The sequence below is a fragment of the Rattus rattus genome, chromosome 2, assembly GCF_011064425.1.
Source record: "Rattus rattus isolate New Zealand chromosome 2, Rrattus_CSIRO_v1, whole genome shotgun sequence".
Lineage (NCBI taxonomy): Eukaryota > Metazoa > Chordata > Mammalia > Rodentia > Muridae > Rattus > Rattus rattus.
In genome coordinates, this window is record NC_046155.1 from 17,538,307 (window position 1) to 17,558,256 (window position 19,950).

Genomic DNA, 19,950 nt, shown 5'->3' on the forward strand with positions numbered 1-19,950 from the left:
TTACATGGATTCAATGCGACCATATTTCCTGGCAAGAAGGATACTTAGGAAGGGTCCACAGGTCTGGAAATTCAGCTGTGTTGTAGATAGGTAGGTTCAGTAGGAGGCAGGAGACAGAACAGTGTCAGAGATAATATCAAGGCACCACTCTGGGCAGTGGTTAAACGGTGGTCCCACCGACACTGATTTTATAATCTTTGGCACAGGCACACATCTGGAAAACAGTATTGGGACTTGGAAGAGCTTGAGGCAGGTGTCTTAGGGAGGTTTTTATTTTATTTTTTATTTTTTTAGCTGATGAACATAAATGGATTTCCCTAGATAGTTGCTAAGTGCAGTGTTACAGTTTGAAATGAAATGTTCCCATAGGCTCATGTATTGGGGGCTTGGTTTCCAGAGGACAGACTCTGGGTAGGCAATTAGGTCTTGACTTAATCAGTGGATGGATTGTAATCTAATGGCATTCTTTGGAGACGGTGAAAAGTAGGGTCTGTTGGAGGATTGTAGGGTACGTGTGGGCATGCCCGGGAAGTAGGTGTCTGTTTTCCTTCCCCTTCCTTGTCTTCACTGCCTGTCTGTTGTTTCGATTTCGCTACTGATCTGTACTGCTGAATTTCACGATCCTGCTGCCACAATGGGCTCACCACAGGCCCTCAGCAGCACAGCAAACTGACTGCAGACCAAAGCCTCTGTAGCCATGAGCCAGATTCTGAGGGATTTTCCACAGAGATGAAATCATACAAGTCAGAAGGAAGTTGTGAGTAGGTGGAAAGCACTCCCAGCTGACATAATGCCTCCTGTATCCGCCTCAAAACACAGGAAGCCTGAAAGGTACCAAAGATATTGTAGAAGCAAGTGGGCAGACTGTGTGGATGCTGAAGAGGTTTGAGGAAAAGTTTGGGAAATGGGGGTGCCCCCAGGAGGAAAGAGAGAAAGAGAGGCAAATTAGAAAGGAAAACTTTTCAAATTTCCATTTTCATACGCATAACTCAGGGATATTCTTACCGTTGCACTTGTCACAAGTTGGGTGGCACCTCTCACATGTCTGTGCATGTTGGTCTGCATAGTAGTGCTCGGGACAGGCGAGGTGACACTGTCCCTTGGAGCGTAGGAGAAAGAAAAATGTATCGCAAGACTGGCAGTCTGTGGGCCGTGGGCCCTGGCAGGTCTTACAGCTCTTGTCACATTTCTCACACCGACCACTGGTGCTTTCTCCATAATATCTGAAAACAAGAGGGAAGGGAAGGTATATGCAGATGTCCTCTGGAGGCTGGACACCAAAACCCATGTGTGCATGAGTCCCATGTATAAAATGGTACAGTATCAGTACCTTCTCTTTTATGCTTTCAATGATCTCAAATTAGTACTCAATGCAGTATAAATGCTGTGGGAGTAATTGTTATGCTATATTGGCCCAGAAATAGTGATAAGGAAGACAATCCTGTGTTCAGCAACAGATGCATTACTTTTGAGTATTTCAAGTCCTAGGTCAGGTATGGAAGCTGTGGATGTGGAGGGCTGAAAGGGCTCTGTTTGAACCAAAGGCTGTGTCAGACAGGGTTCATGCACCGGCCTGGCCTCCTCAGTCTCTTCACTCAACCTTACTCATGGAATCATTGCCAACATGCTAATGAATGTAGTGAGTGTGAGCTTGCTTACCTCTACACCGGGCGTCATAACACCCCGCCCCCACCTGTGAATATGAAGTTCGCAGCACCTATAGCATTACCATCACACACAGTGGAAGCTCAACAGTCCTTTACCAGCAACGTCACTTCCTCTTCTTCCTTTGACATCTCCACATTTAACTTTAACCTTTGCTGAGTCACACCCTGGATGGAAGACCTCTCCTCTCCTCTTTTTTCTCCTCCTCCTCTCTTCATCCTTGTCGTCATTGTTATCCTCCTCATCATCATTATTTTAGAGACCAGATCTCCCATGTACAATCAAACTGGGCTTAAACTCTTGTAACCCAGGCTGACCCCAAATTCATAGCAGTTATCTTGCCTCTGCCTTTCAAATGCTCTGACTGAAAGCATGTGCCACTACCTCCAACTTGAAAGACAAAAGTACCTCTGAATGGATCTTCTAATTTCTCAATTTAAAAACATTTTGAAATATGAAGTCACACAATTCATGAGGGTCTTTATAAAATAGATGTCAACTCCTTTGAAAAGATTTTAGGAGGTTCAGTGTTCTACCAATAACTATTATTAAGCTCTGCTGTACGCGTGAGGGCATCCTAGGGACTTTGGAAACATTGCATCCCATTGAGCATGAAAATGAGATACCCGAACCTGGAGGTTAGGAGCTTGGGGTCTCACGCAAGTGTGGTTGTACACTGAGCAGTACCACATAATGAGCTATGTGTCCTTGGGTGGGTCACTTGTTATCTCTGTGCATCATAGTTCTTATTTGTAACAAGGGGCTGATGCTAGCAGCACAGTTAAACACTAGAAAGTTGTTACTCCAGTGACAAGAACCCTATTCATAATTAGTGTATATTTGTGTTAATTGGGGATTTTAAAATTTATTTTCACGGCATACCCTCTGAGTTTATGTTATAATTCCAAATATTATAGATCCAAAGCACGTGGCTTAGAAAATTTAGAGAACTTGCTTAAGGTCAAACAGGAGATGGTGTGAAAAGCTTTATCTGCCAAACAATATAGCACAACAGTGCATTGGCTGAAGACACTTTCCCAATCAGATCAAGGTCTTAAGGAAGCAGGCAGAGGTGGGCGGTGTGCTTCACGTCTGTACCTCCAGGCATCAGCAGGTCCCAGGGATTAACCAGGAACCTCAAGGTTCCAGGGTTCCAGTGCAAAAACATCACTCCCAAATCTTTGTTTATGGTAAATGAGCTCAGGGAAGCTGAGAAAACTGAGACCATGTTTATGTGGTGCCGAGCCTGGTCTCTGGCTAACGATCTGGAATAGTCACTTTTTATCCCAGTGACCCAGCTTTGGGGCAGTAATCCTCGCTTCACTCTCTGTACTTCATGGTGAAGTACATGAAGAAGAATTACTTCAATTAGTCAGTAGGATGACCAAGGTATTTGAGAGGCAACTCAGGGAAGAGAAATATAAAGAAGTAAAACTATAGGGTCAAGGAAAAACACATACAGCAGGAAAACACAGAAGGGGTCTTAGAAAACAGGACTGTGGTCCTGTCTCCATAATCTATCAGTAGCTTTATAGCTATGTGACTTCAGGCACATCAGTTAAACTCAGTCTCAGTTTCTTTTCCTGTAAAGTGGAGGGACCAGTGTTCACCTCATGAGATTATTGTAGAATCAAAGCATTGTACAAAGAAGATACATTAGTTGAAATGCTTTGCAAGCTGTATTGAAGGTACAAAGGTCCAGTAGGGACCATGGGTGGCAAACATTGATTCGACACAGGTTTTAAAAATTATCAGAGCGTAATGCGAAAATAAAGACAATGAGGAGCTTGCTAGATTATATTAAGATTCTGTGTGGCTGTTTACTATGAGGATTGTTTGTTTTAACATAAGGCTGGACTCTTGTAAACAGGACCTTATGAGTAAGCATGGAGACTTGAGCCTTAAAGAACTTTCCATAAGGTCCAGACCAAACAATTACTTATTGTAGAATGGTACAAATTCTGTCTGTGCAAGAAAAATACATTTAACCAATGTACTTATGTATGTGGAACACTGATTTTACCGAAAGAATCATTCCCCACCTATGCTTCACTAATACTCCAGTTCTTCCCTAGTAAAGGGAATGATGGCAGCCAGTGCTCCCCTCCCCCAACTCCTTCCGGTAACTCCTCACAATGTGGGGCATCTTCTTCTTACTGCCATGTTCTGCATTGTTTAGCTACAGGACTGCACATTTTTGGCATGTGCTGTAGAGAGTGACCAGCTCTGAGGAAGATGTAGATTCTCCCTGTGGGACCCAGATCTTTTAAGACTCTCCCCCATAGCCCTACCTCTACTCTTGTCTGGTAGGATCTTCTTATTAATGCTCAAGACCAGTACTTGCCAAAAATCTCTGAAGAGTTCACTCTGTGCTGTGTGTGTAGCACACATGAAAAACAAGAGATGTTTTACTTCCAGGAACTTATTTTTTTGAAATGAGAAGATAGTAGAACAAGGGTAGGTAAGCCCTTGAAGTCCAAAGCATGGATTTTAATTCAGCTTATCCAGATGTACATGATGCTTTTGTATTAACTCATGTGGACTACATGAGTTAGTGAATGAAAAAGATATGCAGAAATGTGAGCGACTCAGCATACAGCCCCGGCATAAAGTAGCATGCAGACATCACTTAGGAGTGAAGGAAGGTACCAACTGGGGTTAAAATGTCCAGGAAAGGTCCTTCAATTTGGGTCTGGAACCTTTCAGGGCCCTGGTTGGGAAAGAGTGGGCAGGAATGTGGAATGCTGGGGAGGGCATGGCCCAGTCAACTCTTCTTGCCAGACATACACAGAAGAGCTTTTCTTAGCAGAAAACTAATGAGTCTTTATTACAAAATAATTCCCCCTACTGCTTTTATATTAGCATTTCATTTCAGAGTCAAGGTTGCTTTTAGAGCCATAGCTGTAAATTGTGGATGCTGGGCTTGTGGATACCTGGCAGGCTGCGGAGGCCATGGGGTGTAAATGGAGATGGTCACTGCAGTTGTTCCCTTTTAAGATCAGTGTCCCACCTGTACTGCTTAGGTTTTGCATATTAACCCTGAATCCCCAAATCTATGCCACCTCCTAAAACAGAAAAAAGGGGGGCCATAAACCTGTATTAATACTTGTGGGTCATGAGCAGAGGAGAAACTCCTCCTCTGCTTGTGATTACAGATCTCTGGATTGTCAGTGAGGTCAGGCCCTAAGGATGAATAGTCACTTAGTCTGGTGAGACCATACTGTAATCTGATTTAGTGTGTTCTCTCACTGGGGCACATTGCTTTTCTTTCTTCTCTTCCTTGACTGTGGCCTGGCTAATATTTGCTCCCTACTAACAGGTAGGCTTTACAGTGGATCTCCATGTTTTGAGCCCTACTATCGTCATTAGCAAATAGCTTGCCATCTGGAGTGGCAGGAGGAGAATGTGCTAAACTCTTACCCATCCCTGCATTGCAACAAGCACTCCTTGCCCAGTTGAAACCAGCCAGGTCGGCAGGAGAGGCATTGCATGCTGTGTGGTCCTTCGCAGGTCCTGCAAGAGCTGTGGCAGGGCACACACTGGTGGCTGTCCTTGTCAGTGTGGTAGCCTTCTGGGCACTGTTTCACACAGGTCGTGTCTGTGGAAGAAGGAAAAATGAGTATTGACAGCAAGCCTGACCTGTGGCTCCCACACCTGCTCTATTCAGGGAAGGGGGCGTTGCATGCAGAGGGAGAGGAAGTCTCAGAGGCTGAGTGATATCAGTGAAGCTGAGGTCGGCATGGACAGTCCATGACAGGCAGAATGGAAAGTGCAGACTGGTGGCTATGGCAACAGGGTTGTTGGGTACCTCTGCTCTAGTTTGCTATCATGGCTATACCACTGACCACCAACGTTATGGTTTTATAACAGAAACTGTTCACATCACTGTGATAGAGGCCAGAAATCTAAATGGGTACACAGAGCTACAACCCTCCTAAAGGCTGTTGGGGGTTCTGTTCCTCCCCTATCTACTTTTAGGGGCATCTGTGATCATGAGCTCCAGAGCCCCTTCTCTTTCAAGGGCAGCATGTCACTCTGATATGGCCAACATACATCTACTACTAATTCTACTCTGATCAGATCCCGTGATTATGTTGGTCTAATCTGTTTATGCCGGCATAATCTCCCCATGCCAAGACTTTTCATTAAGCACAGCTATGAAGTCTCCCATTACACACAAATTGTGTACTTGCAAGACTGAGAGATTAAGAAGTAACATCTTCAGGAGAGAGAGAGAAATTAGTCTATCACAATCTTTCCCAAACTGTCTAGTTTATAAATTGCCTGTGTGGGGCAGGAATGAGTGAGAGGATCTGGCCAGGGCAAATCCTGTGCCCGGCCTTTGGGAGGACTCTCTGTATCAAGGCTTAAATCGATTTTGCTTGAATTTGCTTTCAAGCTTAAGGGAAGACCTTCACTAATGAGATATCTTCCTCTCTGTAAGAAATTATCTGAGGAGACCCTAGATTAGTCATTACTAGAAAAGAGATCTGGTTGGATGGGCTATTTTTATGAGGAATATTTCTAGACAGGAAGTTAACCAACCTAAAACGGGCAAAGAAGACTGCGAAAGGCCAGAATGATAAGAATGTGTGATCTTATACATAACACGGTACCAATATCTTTGCTAATGATATCCTCCAAGAGGAGGAAATTGGCCAGCTATTTTGACCATGAATATCTCCCTCTCAGGTCTATTCTACTGGTTGGGAAAACAATGCCAATGCTTTCTGGGCTTCCTGGTATTAATCTCTTTTTAATTAATTGATTGATTGATTATTTTTGAGACAGGGTCTCATGTAGACTGGCTTCACACTTCTTATAAAGGTAGGGCTAGTCTTAAACTCCTGGCCCACCATATTCATCTCAGATGCTGGGATTACAGGTACATGTAATGGTGTCCACTTATTCACCTTTTAGGTACAGAATTTTGCTATATGTAGCCAAGACTGGCCTTGAACTTTAGATCCTCCTGTCTCAGCCTCTCCAGTACTAGGATTATAGGCATGTGCCATCATACCTAGTTAGGATGATTAATTAACCAACAAATACTGAATTAAGAGGCAATTATGGTAAAGGGCAGAATAGCTACATGTTCGAGGCATCTCTCCACAAGCTACTTATTACTTGGGAGTCAATGGAGAAACTGAATTATCTTAAGGAAAGGATCTATCTTTATGAATATTACTGAGGAGAGGCAGGTGGATATCACATTACTCCAGACATAGCTCTCAGAGGATTCAACCTACTCCATTTAGTTGAGATGCCACATTCACCATCTCGACATGGGGGAGACACTTACTAATTCAAAAGGAAGAATAGGGACTGAATTTTTCTCAAGTGTCCACAGCATAACATACAAATGTGTTCCAGACGGAAGGCAAACACATGAAGACCTTTCCCTGGTTCTATCCTAAGGATGAGCTGGGACCATTTAATAGAACAGTATATTTTAAAAAGATTTAGACTTACTTATTTTGTTTTATATGTATTAATATTTTTGCCTGAATATTTGTATGTGTACCACATGTATACTTGAACACTCAGAGATCAGAAGAGGACATCAGATCTCCTGGAGGTAGAATTACAATAGTTGTCAATCACTGTAGGTGTTGTGGATCAAACCTGAGTCTTCTGCAAGAGCAAGTGCTCTGAACCACTGGCCCATCGCTTCAGTCCCAGTGATAGTGTATTAAAGAATTATATGGACATACATTTATTAGAATTGACAATATTCCACATAAGAAATGTTCCTAGGCTATGAAACATATAGCAAAATGTTCATGGGAAAGAAATTGATATGTTGAACTTACTCCTCAATGTTTCAGAAAAGAGTAGATTGTAGGATTAGCAAACAGTTGAACAGAGGAGGATGATGAAGGTTAGTAGTGGGTGAAGTGGGCAAAGGGCAGTGTATGATACCAATGGGTACCATCTCATTGTATCTGTTTTCATTAGATTTAACAATTTTTAAGACATGTAAAGACAGACAGAGAGAGAGAGAGAGAGAGAGAGAGAGAGAGAGAGAGAGAGAGAGAGAGAGAGAGAGAGAGAGAGAGAGACCCACACACTGGGCATCAGGCAGCATGCTCAGCAGGTTCACAGAGGGAGAGACAACACAGCTGGCCTTGGGCATAAGTGTTACAACTTACTGAGAAGAAAAGTCTCTCTGGGGCAGGTATAGCACTGGTTCTCAGAAGGCCCTGAGCAGCGGGAGCACTTCCTGTGACATGGCTGGCACCGGTGGGAGCCCACATCCCAGTACTCAATGGCTGCACACTCCTTGGGTGCCGTGCAGACGTCCTGCACTACCGTGAAGCCTTCCCGACAGGTCAGGCAGGTCCAAGCCGACGAGCAGATCAGGCAGGACTCAGGGCAATCTGTGGGCATGGAAGGCAAGCAAGCAGAGGTGAGAGATGGGCAAGGCTGGAACATCCTTCTAGGAAATGAATTTCTTGCTCCTGGAGACTTCTAGAGCTCTGTGCCCAGGGTATGGGATCATGGTCACCCTACACTATGAGCAAAGTCACACATCAGTATGTGGCCTTTCTACCATTAGAGTCCCTGTTGCTATGGTCTTTCCATAATCTCCTAGAATACTTCTATCTAATCACTAGTAAAGTAATTGTTAGAGTGTATTATAACTGCCCAATGGTAAAAGGCATCATTGGTGTCTACTGCGAATGCACAGTGCCAGTGTGAGAGGACCTGCATACAATAGGGGCTTGCTTGACAGGTATGTTAGACAACCAATAGGTAACAGTTTACTCTTAGAGCTTCTGGTAACTCCCCTCTACTTGGAATCCTTTTCTTGAAGACATGTGAAGATTTCTTCTTACATTGATTGCTCCCTCCCTTTCTTGGTGGTATCTTAAAAAAAAAAAACCCTCCCAATTTCAATTACTCTTTTCCCCATACTCACTTTGCTGTCTTACTTGTTTCTCTTGACTAACTGTCCTCAGCATCTTCCTTTCCAAATAGAATGTGAGCTCCGTGAGGGCAGGGGTTCTGTGTGCAGTGCTCTCCAGGCCTGGAGCAGCACACAGCACACAGAAGACGCCCTCAACTTCCCTGGATGGATAGGCTTTACTGCTAGGATAACCATCACATTCTCTCTGCATCAGGGAATTAGGACCAAAGATGCTAAGCAACTCAGCTAGAAGATGATAGAATTAGCCAGGTATGGTGGCACACATTTGTAACTCTACCCCTTGGGAGTTTAAGGCAAGAGGGGGGATAGTTTAAGGCCAGCCTATGTGGCATAGGAAGATTCCATCTGGAGGTTGGGGGAGACAGGACAGCATGGGAATCTAGGCCCTTAACAAATGCTCTTGCCAGTTCCTACCCAGGAGCTCATGGAAGATGGTAATCCATCCCAGGGCTTTAGAAAAACCGGTCTCCTAGAATGCTTTGCTCTTTTTTTTTAGAAGTCCCCTCATAATGGACAATTTGTTTTTCTGTTTTCCTGGCAACTAAAAAGAGATTAAGGAAGATGAATACCCAGTTAAAAATCAAGGCGCTGATGGAGTTGCAGATCCTATCTCCTTTCTTGTTTTATTATTTTATGCGGTGCTAAGAGTAGAGTGCAGGACCTAGGTTAGGCTAGGCAAAGCCTTTACTACTATGCAGCTCTCCAGTTCCATCAGTCTCCTTCTGCAACATGTAGTTACAGAAGTGACAAATGGAAGATGAATGGGGACTTAGGCTAGGAAAAGCTGAAGAGAAGGATGTCATAAGGAAAGGAGAGAGGGAAATGACAGGTAGGGAGGAAGTCCCCTATGGGATCTTTTACTAAGTGCATGAACTCATTGGTGGTTCAAACCCCCAAGGACAGGCTTTAAAAGCTCACCTGCTCTTGTAAACCCTTACATGGAGAATCGTTTTTGATAGGCATGTGCCATTAGTAGGGTCATGTAATCTGTAACTAGCCAGATTCACATGCTCAAAGCTTATGAATGATATATTTTAAAAATGAACTCTCATTCAAAATCCATTTCCTTGAACAGGAAAGTTAAGAACATTTTGAGACCTGTGGCTGGAGACTATGGCAGTCCTAGAGCATGTTTTGTGTGGACAGGCTTCCCAGTCCTCTTTGCTAACTCAAACAGCTCAGAAATCCTTACCTCTGCATTCATCATTCACTTCGTCTTTGTAGGTTCCCTTAGGGCACTCATCCAAACACAGTCCATTGTGGAGAACCTTGGAAGCATCAGCACAGGCCTTACAGTCATCTTCCTTGGGACCATTGCACCCCAGACAGTTTTTATGGCAGGGGACACACTGGCGCATGTCAGGATAGAAGTTCTTGGGACAGGAATGATGGCACATGTCATTGTATAGAAAGAAATCAGGCATGCACTCTGAGGGAAGGAGAAAGTAGAAGGTTATTGTCAGGAATTGGTCAGAAGAAGTCATCACTCTTGTGGTGGGCTAGCTCACTTCTCAGTTCTCTAAACCTCTTGACCTAGGCTGACATTTGCCCCTCCCCATTCACCGGACCACTCCTTAGCATTTGGCCAATGGATTCACTCTCTTTGGCACTTGCTCAGCTACATTCATTGCTGCAGTGCCCACAATCCCTAGGAAATGGAATCAGTTTAAATACTCATCAATCGATGAATAAATACTGAACTTGTGATACAGCCATATGCTACTATTGAGATGCAGAGAAAAATGAAATCATGAAATTTGCAGGTTAATGCATAGATCTAGAAACTATTATACAGAGCAAGCTAATCCAGACCCAGAAAGACATGTTGCATGTTCTTTCATATTTGTGGATTTTTTTTCTGAATCTTTAGACTTCAGTGTTTGACCCAAAGAAGCTACAGGTACTAGAAAAGATGGAAAGGGTCGTGGTGGGAGAGGGCAGAAGGAGCTCTAGAGAAGGGGCTAGAAGGATACAGGTGATATGAATGGGAAGAGGAAGATTAATACAGAGAGAGAGAGAGAGAGAGAGAGAGAGAGAGAGAGAGAGAGAGAGAGAGAGAGACAGACAGAGAGACAGAGAGACAGAGACAGGCAGACAGAGACAGAGAGAAACAGACAGAGAGGGGAAGGAAGTCTAAATACTACTAAGGGTGTTTGAAAAAGCTATAGGGAAACATTGTTTTATAAGCTATTATATGGAGCAAGCTAACCCAGACCTAGAAAGATATATTGCGTGTTATTTTATATTTGTGGATTTTTTCTGAAATTTTAAGACTTCAGAATCTTTATGCACCCCCCCCCCACACACAAACAATGCACAGGAGAAATTTCACAAGGTCCCATCCATACATGAAGAAACTACAGGTAATGGCTGCAGAGATAGATAGATAGATAGATAGATAGATAGATAGATAGATAGATAGATAGATAGAGACACACACAGAGACAAAGACAAAGAGACAGAGAGAAGCACAAAGAGAAAGACAAAGGAAGACAGAGAAGGAAACACAGGAAGACAGAAAGACAGAGACAGAATGGAATGGGAATCTGCCTTTTCTAGGGATGGGTCCCTGATAAATTATCTAATCCTGGAGGAGAACCTATTACTGACATCCTACATTCTTCATTCTAACTACATTATATTTTTGTTTGTTTGTTTGTTTTTTGAGACATGATCTCAGTAAGTAGCTCTGGCTGTCCTGGAGCTCACTTTGTAGACCAGACTTGCCTTGAGCACACAGATCCATCAAAGACAGAGATCCATCTGTCTTTGCCTCCAAAGTGTTGGGATTAAAGGTGTGTGCCATTATGACTAGCTTTCTAACTACATTCTAAAGCCCATACCCACGGATAAATGTAGCTCTCACTATACTTCTCAAAGAAGCTTCTTTTTTTCCCAGCAGGTACTGTAGAGATCTACAACTGATCAAAATGCAGAGATTAAGTGATCATGGGGCATGCAGCCCCAAATGGAACATCTACAACATAACTACTATACACTCATGGAACATGAAAAAGAGGGGTGGGAAGATTATAAGAGCCAGGGGACGAGGAGATCTGCTGCTGGAACATGTGTTCCAGATGTGACAGGGATGTTATACCCACAACATCTCAACAAAATGGTTGTGTGAACAAGACCTACATACTGACATCAAAATCAAACATGCCAAAAAGCACAAGGTAAATTTCACAAGGCCATACATGAAGACCTAGAGGTAATGGCTGATTCCTGGTAAATTATCTAATCCCAAGTAGTCAGCCCTAAGCACATGTGCATAAGAGCCACAGTAAATGGGCTCAGTAGAATGTAGTTAATATATGTGTATATACATATTATAAGCTATATATTGTATATATATTTAGCATTATTATATATAGTATATATAATCTTTGATAATTCAAGAAGAGGAAGTCATGAACTTGTGAGTGGGAACAAACACTGGGGGAGTTGGAAGGGGCAGAGGAAGGCAAAGCAATGTAAGCTTACATTATTCAATGTATGAAATTCTAAAAGAAAAATAAATCAGAAAGCATAAATAGATTTTCAAAACTGTGACAAATATCCCAAAACTTGATTTCATATATAAGGAAGCTTGGGATTGTTAGATTTGTTAGTTTTTCATTCTTTGACAGGATAGATCGGCAAACAGATGTTTAATTGTCATGAAGAATGCATTGCTAGATATTTTGTGTTCCCTGTCTTATTGGGGATGGGTTCAGAAAACCCTGTTGATCACACAAAGCGAATCTTTTCCACAGCATTGAGTCCCCTTTGCTTAGGAGACTGTTCCAAAGAAAAGGTCTGTTCAAGCCATAGCATTATCCCCCAGTTTAAAGCTGCCCAAACTTTATGTTTTTGTAACTTAACCTACATTATGTGTGTGTGTGTGTGTGTGTGTGTGTGTGTGTGTGTGTGTGTGAGAGAGAGAGAGAGAGAGTGTCTGTGTGTATGTCTGTGTGTGAGAGAGAGTGAGAGAATGTGTGTGTGTGTGTGTGTGTGTGTGAGAGAGAGAGTGTGTGTGTGTGTGTGTGTGTGTGTGTGTGTGTGAGAGAGAGAGAGAGAGAGAGAGAGAGAGTCTGTGTGTGTGTCTGGACAACTTGCAGGAATTGATTTTCTCTTTTTCTACCATGTGGGATCAAAAGTGGTAGGTGCCTTCACTCTGTATCATCTACATCTTTCTCTCATATCTTATAACTGTTTCTCAGTCGCCTATGTGATTTGTGTTTTTATATTTGAGACAGATCAGTCTCTACTGTAAGACCTTGAACTCAGAGTGAGGTTTTGAGGTTCTTATCTGAAATCCAAGTGCCCTGAGAAATGCTATATATGAACTGAAGTTCTCAGACAAAAGCAATGGCCATGCTTAGGATTCTTCAAGACCAATCGGCTGATTAGGATGCCGCCATTATGGAATGTTGGAATTTTGGATCCAGAATCAAAGTATCGTAGGCTTTCTTTAGCTCCTTAGCAGCCCATTGTGACTGTCAGGTAAAGTCTTTTGTAAGGTGTAAACTCCACAGACCATCAATTTCTACCAACTTCAAAGCTACCATTATTATGTGGGGCCTAGAGCAGAGATCGCCTCACTTTGCTGAAACCTGCCTGCTATTGCCACCAACGCTCTAGAAAGAGCCTCAATTTATGACTTCCTTTTGGTCTAACTAGGAAAATGTCATGAACTTGTCACATTAAATCATGGCATGTAAGGTAACCTGAATCTCTCTTCCTAGGCCATGAGCATTCATGTTTGTCTCCAGAATAGACGTCTTTTATTCCCGTTGAGGTGAGAGTTGAGTATTTGTATAAGAACTCTTGTTTGTCTTAGCTTACAGAGTTCACAGGGGAAGCAGTTATAGCTCACCCTCAGCTTCCTCAGCCGTAGGCCAGCGGATGATGGATTTCACGGAGGGTGGAGATTGATTGTTTTTGGTTCTCAGTGGCCCCAGCCAGTGGCTCCTCAGGGTCATGACCCCTTTGGGATTGTGGGAATGTTTATCATTTGTTTTCTATGAGCGATGACTAGTCAGTCCATTAAGGGCCAATACGCCACAGATCGTCCTCACCCTGTACAACCTTTATGCAAAGGAATTAAGATCTTTTTATCTTCTCCACCCAGTAAAGCTTGGCTTTATAAAGAGCTGCCTCCTGCCTCTTTGCCAAACTCAATGGTCCAGGGAGGCCAACCACTTGCCGGCTTCTTTTATTTTTTTTTCTGCATTTTTTTTTAAAAAAACATTAACCAACTGTGAAAGACTGTGAGGTTGGAGCCCAGCCAATAGGGGAAAGACACAGTACTCCTACATTAGGATAAAAACCTGTCAAATTTGCTGCTTGGTGTGCCTGCTAGACCAGTTTTGGGCATAGTACACCCGTTTCATGGAAAGAAAGACTTGGCAGGTTCCTTTCACTTTGTTCCTGTGTTCCTTTGTGCAAGAGAGAACACTTTTGTTTTCGTCAGGATGCGTTCAGGTACCTTTGCAAGTTTTCTCATGGATGCAGTCCTGGCACCTCTCTGGACAGTGCTTACAGACTCCTTCCACGGCCACATGCTTTTCAGGGCAAGTTTCCCAGCACACCCCATGGTTGAGGACGAAGTCTCCTTCACAAGAGTGACAGCTGGTGGCATTTCCTTCGCATGTTTTGCAAGGGGAACTACAGTGTTCACAAACACCATCTTTTGCGTAAAAGCCCCTATGGAAAGAAGGAAGATTGGAGTTATATCAATGAGAGATGGGTCTCGGCTGCTGACAAAGGGATTCAGACCAAAAGGAATGGCTGCTGCTCTTGTCGATCAAAATGAACCCACTAGACTCACTGAGGGACGGTTGTGAAAAAATGTCTAGAAAAATAGAATGAAAGGGGTGGGCATCTTCCTTGGGAACATGGTTTGTTTAAAGGCACTTAATTTGTCTAAAACTTTGTCCTGATTTACCCCCAAATTGTCATTGTCTTTTCTCTCTGTTAGATCTTTACAACACACACACACACACACACACACACACACACACACACACACACACACACACAGATATTTCAAACAGATCTGACTCTGGAAACAGCTTTTGGCATCTACCATTTAAAGGGTCTGGGACTATGGTTTTTCTTTTTATATATTTTTTTTTTTGTGTGTGGATAATATATACATATGTGCTTGTGCTGATCTGAATATGCTTGGTCCTTAGGGAGTGGCACTGTGGGGAGGTGTGACCTTGCTGGAGGAAGTGGGTCACAGGAAGGGAGGTCTCCTCCCGTGCTCAGGTTCCACCCAGTGCAGAAGAGCACTTACTTCCTCCTGGCTGTCTGCTAGCTGGAGTGAGAGCCTCCTGGCTGCCTTTGGGTGAAGATGTAGAACTCTCAGGCCCCTCCACCACCATGCCTGCCTGGATGCTGCCAAGCTTTCTGCTGGATGATAATGGACCAAACCTCTGATATTATAAGCCAGCCCCAATTAAAAGTTTACTTTTATATGAGTTGTCTTGGTCATGGTGTCTCTTCTCAGCGGTGAAACCTTAAGACAGCGCTTATGCATGCATACTTGTGCGTGCATGTGTGGAAGTCAATCGTTGACACTGGGGGCCTCCCTCTATCACTCTCACCATGTTGTTTTGACAGATTCTTTCTTAATCTGGTGTTCATCAGTTTTGGTAGATTCCTGGCCGGAGAGCTCTGGGGATCCTCCTGTCTCTGCTCCCTCAGTACCAAGATTATAGGTGTGTGACACAGTACCTGGCATTTATGTGGGTTCTGGAGATCAAACTTAGGTCCTCTTGTTTGTGCAGAAAGCACTCTATTAACTAGCAATTTTTACAAAATATTTGTCACTGTTGTAGCTCTGGCTATTCTGAAACTCACTATGTAGACCAGGCTGGTCTCCAACTCATAGATATTTGCCTTCCTCTGCCTTTCAACTGTTGGGATTGAAAGTGTGCACCACTATGCCCAATATTTATATCACTGTTTTTAAGTGTTTTGTTTCATATTATTTCTATTTAAGAAGACAAATATTGGGGACGGAGAGATGGTTTAATGGTTAAGAGCTCTTGCTGCTCTTCCAAAGTTCAGTTTCCAGCGTCCACATCAGGCTCAGAGCCATGTGCAGCTGCAACTTCGGAGGATCTGAAGCCTCCACCCTCTCTGGGCTCTGCACTCATGTACACATACCCAACAGGCAGACACAGACATACACATGATAAGAAAATAAATGAGTTTTAAAAACAGGAAATATTTCTTTCAACGTGTAATGGGTAACACCAGTCTTGTCATATGGGAGGTTGAAGCAGGAGGCTTGTGAGTTTTAGTCCAGCTTGCGGTATGTGGTGAGACACTCAAAAAAAAAAGTAGCTATCTGTATAAAATTATTAAAGTCAAAGTCCTTTGTTATAAAAACCTGGCCCCAGATAAATATTCACTATGCAAAGACTATGTAATTTGAAATTCTACAAAAATCTGAGATCACATTGCCCAGCTGCTAAGAAAAGATTTAATTTTATCATTCACCAAAACTTCAAATTTCAGTAGACATGAGAACTTTTTTGTTGCCTTCCCCATTCCCTGCACCCCTGGAGTCAGGGTCTTGTTATAAAGCTTTGGCTAACCCCAAATTCACAATCCTCCTGTCTCAGCCTCCTATATGCTGTTTCACTGCTTATTAAATAATCACAACAATGTGTGTATAGGTTATCAGGTGGTAGACTGGGAAAGATTAGGAGGTATGTCTCTGGGGATGGGCTTTGAGGTTTCAAAGGCCCATGCCAGGCCCAGTACCTCCCTTTCTTTGCTTGCTGCCTGTGGATCAGGATATAACTCTCAGCTACTTCTCTAGCACCATGCCTAACTTTATTTTGCCATGCTCCCATCATGTTGATAATGGATTAACCCTCTGAAAGTGTTAGCAAGCCCCCAGTTAAATACTATCTTTTGAAAGTGTTATCTTGGTCATGGTGTCTTCTTTATTGAAAAAGTAGTTCCCCCTAGTTAATGGTAGACTATCTTTTGACTCCCTGGTAGGGCCATTTCTTTGCATACTATGAGTAGGCCTTCCCGGCCATCCTCTAGATTTCTTACTGCTCAAAAATTAAAGAATATTTTGGCTGCTTATTACCCCACATCATATTACTCCCTAAAAAAAAAACTTAACCTAGGGGTAGGAAAGATGGTTCAGCAATTAAGAGCACTTGTTTTTCCAGAGGACTTAGGTTTGGTCCTGATATCCACACAGTGGTTCACAACTATCTATAACCCCAATTTCAAGAGCTCTGGTACCCTCTTCTGACCTCTGAGGATTCCAGCAGACACACAGCACACATGCATACACATGCAAATAAAACACTTAAACATATAAAATAAGAAATAAATAAAAATGTAAGAAGTTGCCTTAAAAAGTAGCTTGACCCATTCTGTGAGGAAAGGAATGCTAATTAGAGAGAAGCAGAGAGCTTCTCTTCCTGCTTCAATGAATTGTCTCTTAAACATTTGAAGAAGCCAGGAAAGCATCAGGAACTGGCAACAGTGACTACATAAGGAGCAGCTGTGACAACTATTTCAATTCCGAGGTGGCAGAGGCTAGTGAAGGAGCAGTGAATATGAAAGTGCCTCCTCAACCTTCACTTGTGTTTCATGATGTGTGTGTTATTGGCTGCACCACTCCTGGCGAAGCAATAGAATTCATGTGAGGGTTTATGGGATGCTACTTTCAAGATCTTAGCATGGTAGCTGGACATCAAAAGGACTCAAAAACTATAGCTGTTTCTAAATCATTTCTTCACACCCCCTTTTCCCTAGGACTGTCTTAGAACTTTGCTTTCCTTTCTTAAGGAATATGCTATTGGCTGGCATAAAATTGACCTAGACTATAAGGATTCTGCAAGGCTCCTTTCTATGCAATGTACCTATTTTGTTGTGATATGCACTTATCCATCAACAGTTATTCCTATTATCAGAATGGTTTGTGGGTGATTTTGCAGTGTTCATGTTTAAATTATCTTCATATAGCAGGCTAATGCTGGGCATCACCCTCAAGAAGCAATTTCCTCAAAAAATGAAATTTTTCTATTCTCAAGGGAAGCTCCTTGAGACTCAAGAGTTTTGAAAAGAGGATCATTAAAATTCAGGAAGTAAACAACTCAGAAGTTTCAGGAAGTCCCTGAAATTGATTAAATATGCAAGGTCTTTCCCTCCCCACAGCTATATAATTAAGGCCTGCCAAGGAAAGAAGACTCTTCAACCTGCTAGCTGCCAATCTGCCTTTATCCAGAGAGTCCCAAGGTTCCAGGTTTCATGAGTTATCACCTCATCCTCGGGTGGGTTTTTAAAAATGCAGCTTCCTTTGAGTTGCCCATGCTTCTGTAAGTAACCTCTCACCCATACTCCTATAAATAACTTCAATACACTTATCATTTACCATGATGGACATTTGCAGTGTCATATTTTGGTCTGCCATTGGTTCTCTGTCTAGGATGAATAGACATTTGTCTCTCCATACGAATAGTGTCACACAGTAAAGAGTGAGTACAGTACAATAAGATATTGTGAGAAGGGACCGTATTCATATACCTTATTACATTATACTACTATAATAACTTTATTTTATTAATCTTTCACTATGGTTAATATATAAACTGAATTTTATCATGGGTATGGAAGAAAAGAGCATCTACACATAGGGTTTGGTACTATGCAATCTTAGGCATCACTAAGAGACCTTTGGATGTTCCAAAAGATAAAGGCAGATGGCAACTCTTGATCCTTATTCTAGAAACCAGTTTAGACAGTGATATACCTAAATGTTGGAATTAGAAAGAAATCCAAGAAAAGGAGAGAGGTAGGGAGGGAGGGAAGGAGTACAGTTATTTCTTAAGCTGCTTGTCACTGAGTGGGGTGGTGATACTTGTAGCTGAGGCAGACAAAACAAACCAAGGTTCTACAGGGTGAGCAAATGAAGGCAGCCAGGGAAGGAATAAGGACAAAATGGGAAGACGGGGCTTCTGGTGCCCCTGGTGACCCCCAAGTTACCAAAGTGGGGCTTCCTAACATTGTCATGTAGGAGACTTGTCATTTTTGCTAAATCTGTTGTTCTCTTTCCTCACAGGTGAATCCTGTTGGTGAAGCTCCTCAGATCAGCTCCTTCCTCTCTTAGAATTTTAAAGGGATTTTAAACGAGAGGGCTGAAAGAAAACACAGCACCCCATAAGTAGCTACTTTTACTATATATAACTCACAACTGCCCTGCTTGAAAGTTTAGAAGAGGCTCATATCACAACTCTGCACTGACAATGCAGAAGAGAACCAAGAACATCCAATTCCTGATACGAGGTGAAAAAAGAATAGGCATCGCACAAATGCGTTTTGGTCAATGAGGGGCCTCATAGATTCTGTGTGGAGGAGGCAACAGTATCTAGGTTTGCATAAGAACAGCGTGCAAATCACCCAGTGATGACATCACCTAAAAATGTTCTTCGAAGAACACATCTCCACTGCTGTGCAACACAGGTCACGTGACTACTGCTACAGAAGTGAAAATTCATGCATAGACCAGTCACAGGGAGAAGTGGGCATCTGATCTTACGTAAAGCTTTGGCTGCGGTGGCCCACGGCGCTGTCACAGCCAACACGTATGATTTATGCAGGTGTTCTGAGTGTGCAGAGAGAGTTCTGTGGGAGGAAGGAGCTGCTCAGAAGAACCGTGGAGACCAGAGTGTGACATCAGAGGGAGGAGGAGACTTACTCTGGGCAGCTGTGGTAGCACCTGCCCTCATGGAGGAGGAGAGTGTTGCTCGGCTGACTCAGGCACCGTTGGCAAAGGTCGTCTCCGGAGCAGGAAGCACAGCCCTCCGCACACTTTTCACAGCTGCTACTCCTGACTGACAGCCAAGTGCCTTGGGGACAGGAGGGAACACAGGCCTGCAACCACAGGTACGTACCTAGAAATCAAGGTAGGAGGGCAGAGAACAGCAGTCATTGTTGATCTGTTATTACACACATTATTGGAGGACTCACACACATAGAGGCTTTGATTTTTTTTTAAATCTTTTTTTCAAAGTCTGGATATTTGAAACACTAGATCATGCTTGCAAACTATTTATTTATTTATTTATTTATTTATTTATTTATTTATTTATTTATTTATTTATTTATCTATCCTTTTATTAGTTAAATTGTTAGGAAGGAAATTGGCCATAGGGAGATTTGTCCTGCTTCTTTTGGGCACTCTAGGGGTTCCCTTTGCATTGCTGTGGTCTTGCCATCTGTGTAGTCATGTGTGAGCCACTACACTGGTCCTCTTTCCTGCTGTAATGGATGAGACAGACATGCGAGCAACTTTTCCAGATATGTTCCCCTTGAACAGACTGTTCTAC

General features: G+C 42.8%; 1 protein-coding gene across 1 annotated transcript in view; it reads right to left on the reverse strand.

Moving 5' to 3' along the window:
* Pcsk5 (proprotein convertase subtilisin/kexin type 5) overlaps positions 1-19,950 on the reverse strand; it is a 409,124-nt gene that overhangs the window by 13,128 nt on the left and 376,046 nt on the right. The window contains exons 30-35 of the mRNA XM_032891692.1: positions 19,320-19,515; positions 14,070-14,287; positions 9,789-10,025; positions 7,818-8,045; positions 5,086-5,263; positions 1,006-1,223 (exon numbers count right to left, since the gene is read on the reverse strand). Coding sequence (XP_032747583.1) covers positions 1,006-1,223; positions 5,086-5,263; positions 7,818-8,045; positions 9,789-10,025; positions 14,070-14,287; positions 19,320-19,515 — 1,275 coding nt within the window. The remainder of the gene's footprint in view (positions 1-1,005; positions 1,224-5,085; positions 5,264-7,817; positions 8,046-9,788; positions 10,026-14,069; positions 14,288-19,319; positions 19,516-19,950) is intronic.